The 10000-nt window shown below is 41.5% G+C and overlaps 2 protein-coding genes across 5 annotated transcripts in view; both read left to right on the forward strand.

The window, feature by feature from the left end:
- Window positions 1-6764, forward strand: part of LOC138047024 (BCAS3 microtubule associated cell migration factor-like) — a 20071-nt gene extending 13307 nt beyond the window's left edge. For all 4 annotated transcript variants that reach the window (XM_068893696.1, XM_068893693.1, XM_068893692.1 and 1 more), the window contains exons 14-20: window positions 1-90; window positions 953-1088; window positions 1510-1603; window positions 1700-2161; window positions 2817-2979; window positions 3334-3446; window positions 5055-6764. The exon at window positions 1-90 is cut by the window's left edge and continues 8 nt beyond it. In XM_068893696.1, coding sequence (XP_068749797.1) covers window positions 1-90; window positions 953-1088; window positions 1510-1603; window positions 1700-2161; window positions 2817-2979; window positions 3334-3446; window positions 5055-5752 — 1756 coding nt within the window. In that variant the 3' untranslated portion in view covers window positions 5753-6764. The remainder of the gene's footprint in view (window positions 91-952; window positions 1089-1509; window positions 1604-1699; window positions 2162-2816; window positions 2980-3333; window positions 3447-5054) is intronic.
- Window positions 6765-7885: 1121 nt separating this feature from the next.
- LOC138047045 (N-acylglucosamine 2-epimerase-like) overlaps window positions 7886-10000 on the forward strand; it is a 15550-nt gene continuing 13435 nt past the window's right edge. Inside the window, exons 1-2 of the mRNA XM_068893733.1 lie at window positions 7886-8042; window positions 9957-9980. The gene's annotated coding sequence lies outside the window, so the exon portion shown is untranslated. The remainder of the gene's footprint in view (window positions 8043-9956; window positions 9981-10000) is intronic.

Below are 10000 nucleotides of genomic sequence, written 5' to 3' on the forward strand. Positions count from 1 at the left end.
TCAAGAGGATGACCATGAGGGCTCTGGTATTGTGGCTCATTTTCCAGCCCATGCTGGACAACCCCTGTCGTGCATGGCCTTTGACCCCAGGTAAACGAAAAACCTTTTTTTTTATTCCACATCTTCCCATCTCATGCTCAAATTCATGAAAGAGCTCATGATCGTATTATTAGTGGTACAATTTAAATTGTATATTTTATGCAGTGGAGTGAAGTTTTAATGAGATAACTATTCTTGGATTTCACATGACGTCACGGCCGCCATGTTGATGTCCCCAAACAATGAAATGGTGGCCATGTTAGTGTTCCGATCCAATCCTCCGGGAATTGAAAGGTATTACTATGCTAACGTCTTCTTTTGTTTTCGTTGAAAAACATGGCTGTTGATCACGTGAGTGAAACCCAAGAATAGTAAAAAATTTTAACGTTACTTATTTAAATAAATGTGGCAGTCACCTTTGGTGAAATTTTCAGGCGTAAGATCATTTGAAGTCTTGACATTTTCTCTGCAGTTGAAATTTGTGATCTGTACCTCTGACACCTTTTGGTAGTTTGACGCTGTTATACCAACAAAATCTGTGATCATAATCGGTTTTTTTCGTCTGTTTTCTCTCCGCAGTTGAAATATGACATACATTCTTTGGTAGTTTGACGCTATTATAATACAAAATTTGTGGCCATGTTCGAATTTTTTTCATTGTCGTCTATTTCGTCATACTAAAGAAAGGCAATTCTCGCTTTCCACTGTCAGAACATGAACAAACGGCGTCCATATTGATTGTGATGATGTATCAAGCCAAGTTATCGTAATCGTAGATTCTTTGAGATGCAATTGTTTTCCCAAATGATTTGTGTCCTTTTGTTTAGGTTTAAATTATGGCCACAGATTTTGCGTGTTAAAACCAGTCTTACAAATCTCCCCTCTCAAGACTCACCCGTGATTTTTATTCCAGCGGTTCCTTATTGCTGACTGCTGATACCCTGGGACATAACTTCCACTTGTTTCATGTTCTTCCTCATCCCATTTGTCCGTCACTCAGCGCTATTCATCACCTTTACACGCTTCACAGAGGCGACACAACTGCAACCGTAAGTGTAACATTACTGCAAATGCTTTTGCTTCCTACGTGTCTCCGGCTTTATGTCACACGTCCAGCCAGCGTGACTTGCACCATTAGGTAGTCACAGGAGAAGGGTGGCCAGTAGCAGCCTTTCGGACTTGTCCAAAAGAGATCTGGTAGCAAGTTCGCGATCGCTATCACTTGTTGTGATCCGAGGCCACTCTCATCCAATCAGGAGAAAATTTGACGTGTTCGGACGCGTTTGTCGTGTTTTAGCGTCGGCTGCATGTATTTGCGAATCTCTCTTAGACGTTCCAGTACGTTTGTCGATTAAAATGGCCTTCGTTCAATGCTTCGCACTGGTTAGCCGGTTGTTCTTCCAGAGAGAGATAAAATTAGTATCTGTTCGTAGCTACCCGGGGTTGAGATTGTCTCTTGTTTTGTTTTAGGTGCATGGTATTGCATTTTCTCTTGACAGTCGGTGGGTTTCGGTATCCACTGTCCGTGGAACAGTGCATGTGTTTCCCATCACTCCTTATGGAGGTATTTAGACGTTACACGATTTCCTGTCTTGTACACTGTACTCTTGCTTTTGATTCGCTCCTTGAGTTAACAATTAACATGTTTTGTTCCTCACAGGTCCAATAACAGTTCGCACTCATTCTTCTCGTCGTGTGGTGAACCGAAGCAGTCGGTTCCACACAAGCGCCGGCTTAGACGACCTGGATCAGTCGTCCACACCCACAGGCCGGCACAGTCCGTGCAGTGGAACAGGCCAGGCACTGTCATGCTCACCGAATGGAAGCCCGCTCAGCTCCACAAACACGTCATTGGCTAGAGACTCTCTGACCATTACTTGCAATAATAATGGTTTGGTGAATCCTCGGTTACCTCCGCTACCCCATTCTTACCTGATACAGCCGCTTGCGCAAATTAGGACACCTGCTGGTCCAAGGTGTGGTGGGCTCTGCTGCACGGGCTCTACCCAGCATCCCAACAAGTGTAATGGCCGAATTGGACTGGAGTACTCGATGGGCGTGGCTATAAAGTTTGCACCCTCACGAGGATGGCTGGGGGGAAGCCCAAATACGGCCAGAGCAGGTTGGCACGCTATTCCACTTGTCGAACATTGAATGACTTTGCTGGCAAGTAGTTCGTCACCAAAAAAGAGCGAAAACTTTTAAAGAATGGTGTTATTAGCGTGTTACAGTTTTTACAGGGAGCTTTTAAACCGGAGCACTCGAGGTCCAATTTAATCCTATTTTGCAACCTTGTGGAAAGGGAAGGGAGAGGGCCTGAAAAGCTTTTTTCCTAGACGGAGTTATTTTTAGTGAGGTTTTACGTGACAGTTCCTTACCAGACTCTTCATATTTCTCTGCGAGTTTCGTCCATTAAATTGATTTCTCTGTGAAAACACAAAGAAGATTGATCTGACAACCTCTTTGCCAGAGCCTTCTCTTTTAATTTGGGATAGGAAAGGGCAAAGAAAGCAAGGTCGGTGATCCAAGAAATAGACCAATTTCATATACTAAAATTCAGTCCTCAACAAAAGGCATCGTGTCGAGGCTCTGGGGAATAAATATAAGGATTTGTACGAGTTTATTCCTCAGATCCTCGACATGATGCCTTTTCTTTAGGACTGAATTTTAATATATCGACAATTGGGCTATTGATGTGGCATATTAAGGGACTCCGGATGTGGCTTCCTGGATGGAGTATTCTCATTAACCATCAATGAATCATCTTTTATCCATAGAACCAATTAAATGTTCAGCTGTCGATTCACTCTTTATATTGGATCTCCATGGCAACTTGACCGAGTATGTGCTGGAACCGCAGGGTGTCAAGACCGTGCCACAGAGTGATGACACACCCTTGGAGCTCATTGCCACATCAAGAGCACAGTGGCCACTTACCAGGTAGAGAGTCCAACAAGGAGTTGAATCTGTTTAGTCACTACGCGCTGCCATCGGTAAAACTGAAAACGTTTTGGAGCAACAGGGAACGCCTAAAGTGAAAACCGAGGGCTTACACGTAAGGTGTGTTCCCTCCTGCAATGTGTAAAGGTACAGGAAACTCAATGAGAAAGGATAGGCCATATTGGTCTTCACTGGGACGTCTGTACAAAACGCGGCCTGAAGTTGGGTTTGCGGACTGTAAATAACCATGAAGAATGTCAATGATCTGCATTTTTTTACACTGACCCTTGCTTATAGGAGGTTTGAGCAAAAGCGTAACAACTTGCGTGTGATTGAAGTAAATTTTGTGTTTAGGTGCCCAGCGTGGCCGGAAAGTAAGAGTCCTCTAGTCAAAGACTTATCCTTGTTGATCGCGGGGAGATCCAGAGACCCTTCAAGTGAGAAAAACGCAAGCTCCGGGAAGCAAGGTGAGGGAAATAGAAGTGAAGTTTTTATTGCACTTTAATAGTCAAAGGCTAATAAACTTGTGGCCCTCAATCAGACCGGATCACAACACCGGGAACTCTGTGCCCTACCCTGAACGTTGGATCTTTACCGTCTCATAGAATTTATCAACAAGGGTTTTGAGATGGGGCCTACGGTTTATAGTCTTTATCCATGAAGACTTGAAGGGCTAACCATTTGGTCATTTAAAGACTCTGCGTGAGTGTTGGTCCGGCCGGAATCGATCTGACGTCCTCCCACACGATGCTCAGCTAACTGAGCTAACCGGGTGGGCGGGAAGTATTTTTCTTATTAGGCTTTTCATTTCTTCCGACTAGGAGCTTCTGCGAGGGTTTTGAAAACCAAGGGAGATTTTAGTGAATAGGTGCCTATCAAAATATGCTGAAATTACAGTCAGGAATTTGCATAATTACTATAACAAATGTTGGACACTATAGTTGACAAGGCAGTTGACTATCACAAGATACTTTTCCTGAGAGCTTGGCATTCAAAGAGAGACCAGAATGCGGGGAATGAACATATTAAAATTCCTGACATTTATGTTTCACTTGCATAATGTTCCTCGCCTCGCGCAGTGATCACGTGTGCTTGTAGTCACGTACATACGCAAATATGAACCGTTGAAAGAAGCTGTCGCTTATTCAAACCGAGGATGACCGAAGGTTTTCAGTTCGAAACGTCTTTCTTAAGTTTTTAGTGAACGTCGTTTTACGTTCAGATAAGTCATTGTCCAACATTTCTTATAGTAATTAGGTGCCTGTCAAGTTGTTTGTTGTGTTTGGGGGAGGGGGGTTAGAAGGCATTTCTTTTCTTAGGGCCTGTTCACATGGAGGTGGGGACCCCGGGTAGGTGAGGTACCCCGCCTCGGTTGGGTAATCGATCTCTCTATACAAGCTCTCTTTTTTTCTTGATCGTGTTCACATCAGAGGTGGGGTACCTCACCGAGGCGGGTTGCCCGGTCAGCCGTGCCGGGTAACCCGCTTAGGTGGGGTGAGTTTTCTCCATGTGAATGCTAAAGGTGGGGTACCCCGCCTTACCGGGGTGATGTTCATCCGAGTATTTATCTGTAGCCTCATCCCAGCGCCCGAGGACTATAAATATTGCATGTGAAGGCTCGCCTTTTTTTTTTACTACGGGTAGGCGGGTTACCTCACCTGCCCGGAGTCCCCCACCTCTTTGTGAACAGGTCCTTAGAGGGTAGATTTCAAGGTAGCAGTGGTCCTTTGTTGAAAGAGCTTATGCAGCGAAGGAAACAGAAACGCCAGTACAAGGTACAAGCTCTCAACAAAGATAAATTGAAGGAAGCAGTCACGGTGCAGCCCAGTGGTTAGGGCGCTGGCCTTGAAATCCAGAGATCCCGGGTTCTGACCACTCGTTGAATTTGTTCAGGTAGTCCCTTGTTTCAATTTCAAGTTTACCTCCGGCCGGTTTGGATTCCTGAAGTTGTTCTGTTCAGTGCTCGGAGATAGTAGCTACTATAGCTACTCTAAAAACCCGAGGGTAAATAATGATACCTACTTACTTTTCATTTACTTTTAAGAAACCGTAACTTATCCATTGACTTTCTTCAGGGAAGAACGTTATAACAGAAAATGATTCCCATTTCGCACTCGCACCAAAAGAGGAAGCGAACTTCGACGACAGCTCAGTCGATGATCTGTGGCTGGCAAACATCGACATGGAGACGTATTCTGCTCCTCACAGGCGCCTCTGGATGGGACCTCAGTTCTCCTTTAAGACCTACCAACCACCTGGGTCATCAACAGCCTCTTCCACGCACAGCTTGGGGGACTCAAAATTCGGAAGTTCAGGGAGTGGGGCGACTATTGCGGCCCACAGCAGGGACGCCCATCCCGTGGACTTCTTCTCCGAAGAGCTTGATTTACAGAGCTTACGTTTGCAACCGGTACGCTCAGATCCAGTTCCTACGCCGTCAGGTCGGTTTGCGTTTACTGGGTGTGCGTCGCCGAATCTTGGGGGAAGTATGCCCCTCATAGTTGACAACGGCCCGGGGAGCTTGACGGAACCCTGGCCTGGTATGATCAACGGGATGTTTGAGGACAAAGAGGAGCAATTGGTGGAGACTCTGGCTGACGCCATGAACGACAACGCTACGCTTCCAGTGAAAAACGGCAAAAAACGGACGACTTCGATCAATGGCGAGAACCAGTTCCAATTTCAGTCCGACAGTCTTGTTGGTGGGGTAAATGCATTTGCATCGTATTCGCCCGCAGAATCGAATACCCCGCTCCCACCCGACTGGTCTTAGGTCCGAGTAGACTAATGGAGTGGTGCAAACGATTTATTAACAGCAGATTGCATTAAAGCTGAAACAAAGTAATATAAAAGAAAATGCCACATGCATTAATATATATTGATTTCTTCTTTCAAGACGGTTCGGTTTCAATTTCTTTTAGTTTGATGGCTTCTCTATTTACTGTGCAAGCTGAAATAGCTAAATGAAGCAGTGTTCAATTATTTGCAACACTTTTCAAGGACTTTTTAGATTTTGGCATATAGAGAAATGGAATATTATTTATATTGCGAGCACTGCCGTAGCTTTTTAAATTGTATTATAGACAAAACCTGATGTATCGGTTTAGGAACTAGAAATTTAATTGATCTTTTTATAGTACTTAGTATAAATTGAAACCAAGTTGATCCTATATTTCTACTCAACCCGATATTCTTCAAGGGATATATTCAATTTACGAGGTGTAAAATGCAAAACAAAGAAAAAATATCAAAATATTGAAAATGTATAAAAATGTACAAAATGGCAAAATTATTTGTTGGATTCTGGCACTAAGCGAGATTTATTTATCGATTGTCAAATGATGTATAGGTTTCCACTCTTAAGTATCCAATTACTGTCAATTGAGACCTCTCATTGCAAAGCTTCATAAGGTATATGACAGTCATAAAAACATGATCTTAATATAAGTTAAATAAAAAAATCAGCACTGTATTTGACCATTCAAGTCTAAACAATTTAAATTATATTCAATACCGAAGGAATGATCGATCTCAAACTCCACGCTTGTAAAAAGGTTAGTTTCCCTGTAGTTGTATATACCAAGAGTTTTGTAATAGTGTCTCGAAATGCAGTTTTTTTTTCCGCAAACTGGCGACTGGTTATTTCTTGAGATTTTTATTAAAAATGTATTCATCCACCAGTTAAATGGGAGTTCCTGTAGGTAACAGAATCCAAAGAAAAAAATTGTCCTTATATTTTTAAATGTTCAAGGGTGAAGTTTCAATAAACGTTGGAAAGAAAGAAATCTTAATTATTCTTTGTTAGATGTTTTTACTTGTCAAGTCTTGTGAACAGATCAGTAATCGGTGGTGACTCGGGGATACTCGGGTGAAATCCGATTGGAGTCGAACATACGACCTTCGGCCGATTACTAGTTTGGATGCTCTACGTACACTGAGCTATCGGGGACTCGCGGAAATAGACCAGAGGCAATTTTCGTTCACGTGATGTTGAAGTTGAGGAAAGGCAGCAAGGGAACACTTCGTGACGCTTATCAAATTCGTCGTGCATCTAATTATGTGTGCTTTTGCACATATCAGCGCTCTCGTCACCAGAACGTCTGTATTGGAGCTCACAAATAAGCTGTATTGAAACGAGATGAGGAATTTTTCTGAAAATAATCTAAACTACTTGACAATCGTGACGTCAGAGACAACTTTAGAATCTTCCGAGCTATTTTCAGTCAAAGCAACAAAAAGCTCATGAAATTATCTTCTCTATCTTCTCTTCTTCCATGTGGCCAACATTTCTCTTGAACGCCATGACGGAAAATTTGTCTGTTGTTGGTGAACTCGTTGAAAGGTCTAAAAGCCTGCTATTTCCTTGAAAGAAATCTTACTTTATTTCTTCCGTTTTCGGTATGAATAATCAACTCTGCTAACGGTTATTTGAGATTGAGGAAACGTTTTCGGCTTGGTCGCAAAAGATAAACTTTTAGCATTGAATATCCGACAAGGTTTTGAAAACAATGTATTGTTTGAGAAAATCTACAACAGCAAAACCAATGTCCACCCAGGCCCCTTCATCCATCAACCAATGCATCTATCAAGTGAAGGACCGGGAATGAGTCGTCACGTTTATCGTTTTCCTTTTGAAAAATCATGCAGCATACGCTGTCTCCTCGAATTTTCTTTCATGGTCCTTTTAAAAGGATATTAACCTTTTGACTGGAGTTTAATTGACTTCTAATTAATCACTGTTCCACCTCGTTTACCGTATTAAAGGAATATATTTAAAGCATGTAATTGTTTTTCACCTCCTGCTCACAGTGGCTCGAGGGCATAGCTTTCAGGACCAATCAATTATTACCATAAGTAACTCGATACTGGCAATGTTATGAAATTAGAAGCTTATATTCGTTGCATCGTGCGTTAAATGTGCAATATTACGAGGCCTTCACCAACGTCTCTGGCGTTGTCTCTTACAACTCTTGCAGCTGGAAGCTGATTAGAGTGTATTCAACAATTTTCCAACCAATTTCATCTCAGATCTTGACCTCAAACACCTTTAAAAGGCTCCCGAGGTAAGTTATACATGGCCGGTTTTCTTTAAAAGTATTTTGAGGTGAATGCAATTTGTCATGAATTAAAGTTGGTAATAATTTTGTATCACCCGCACCATGTTAAGTTTTGCAAGGCTGTTAGCTAGCAAGCGATCATGGTTTCAATATTTTTGATGTGTCATAAATTATACCCCTCTGTAGAACGCGGTTAAAAATTCAGCAAAAATTCAAAACTGCAACAGAAGGAGACAAACTATTTGTACGCTGTAATTTTTGAAAACAGTGTATTTTATATTTGCTCGGTGACAGTTACAACTGATCAAAACCTGTTTGAAACACGCAACAAAATTCAGTTGCAATGATAAGTCGAACTTGCAACATGGTGCGACAGTCGATGGAATGCAGTTGTCGAGAGGAACATGGACTGAAATCCTGTTCCTTAATAAGCTATCATTTGTAAAATATTTGTTTTCGAGAATCTGCACTTCGGCAATATGCGTGAAAACTCCAGTCCCAAGTTACTTTGGCATCCCATGCGATTGATTTTTTTTCTATACTTCTCAAAACTTTTCAAAAGCGGAAGAACAGATCAGATCCCAAAATCAACGCACGACTATGAATCATTGTGAATTACTCGAGATTGGTTTCTCGCATCCTGCCTTTAGTAAACAATCACATTTTTTCAAGGTGTCTTTAAAATCAATGGTCAAGACTGAAGTTTCAAATTGATTCAATCGCAGCTTGTTCCAATATCTCTGCATGATTTTGATCTTAGCGTAATATCAGGTAACGTAAGCTAGCTATATTAGTTGCATTGATGTCATTAAATTGTTTAAGTCATTTTACATGATGTTCCAAAATTTGAATGTCCCAAATTCCACAGATGTTCCAAAATTTGGTAACAGTTGGGTAAAGACAGATCTGACGACTGTACATGTCTCAGGCTAGAAACATTCCCGAGCTTTTAATATCCTTAGTTTATTTTAACCCAGTGATACGGCAAGTTTTAACCACTCATGCTCAATCCCAAACCATGATGAAGCTCCGAGCAAAGCTTCAAAATTAACAATAATTTATCCGAGCTTGACGGATTATTCGCTTAAAAGCTCACCGAAAACAATCGAGGTAATTTTAGTGTATTGTGTCATATATGATGAAGTTTCTTTTTGTGAAGAAAGTCCTTGAATTTTTCCTGATTTAATTGCTAAAACAGTGATTTGAGGTTGAAGATGGAGCGGAGCAACCGTAAAGAACCCAAATGATCACGACTTGAAAATAACTTCTAATCATTGTTTTGTTTATTTGAATTTCATGCTTCCGCGTTCATGTCTTTCCTTGGCCACAACAGCTTTGAGAAATAAATAATAAATAACACCATCTGTAAAAATAGGTGCTTAAATCAGTTTACTTTCAGAGGTTGACTAATTCCATACCCGGTAAGACCACATTTAACAAAACTGTAAGTTGGCCGTCTGTGGCGACTCGGGGTGCAAACAAAGCGGAATGAAAACGCCAAGGTTGTTTGTCCAAACATTAAACAATGACCTGTTCCCACGACCGAACAAGTAGTTTAAACTTTTATTGTTTCAGTTTAAGGTGCATCGAATAAATTAAGTTGTAGATGATTTATATTAGTGTTTTCCTTACTGTGTAAAATGTTATCTCGTCGTAAAACTAGGATTGTAATGCTTATAACTTTGATGATCATTTCACAACTAAACATTGTTTTGTTATAACAAAACATAGGGAGGTAGTGCAGCCCAGTGGTTATGGCGTTTGCCTATAGACTCAAGACGTTTTAGACACTCGCTGAATTTGATCGTGATAATCTCTGGTTCAACTTTCTCGGCCGCACTTGTTCATAGCTAACTGATTTGCCTCCGGCCAGTTGGGATTCTTTAATTAAAGTTGTGGTTCTGTTCTGTTGCTCCATAGGCCCTTTGTGCAACGGTCAACTAGGTATGTATGTTCTCCTAGTA

This window comes from Montipora capricornis, chromosome 4, assembly GCF_036669925.1.
Source record: "Montipora capricornis isolate CH-2021 chromosome 4, ASM3666992v2, whole genome shotgun sequence".
NCBI lineage: Eukaryota > Metazoa > Cnidaria > Anthozoa > Scleractinia > Acroporidae > Montipora > Montipora capricornis.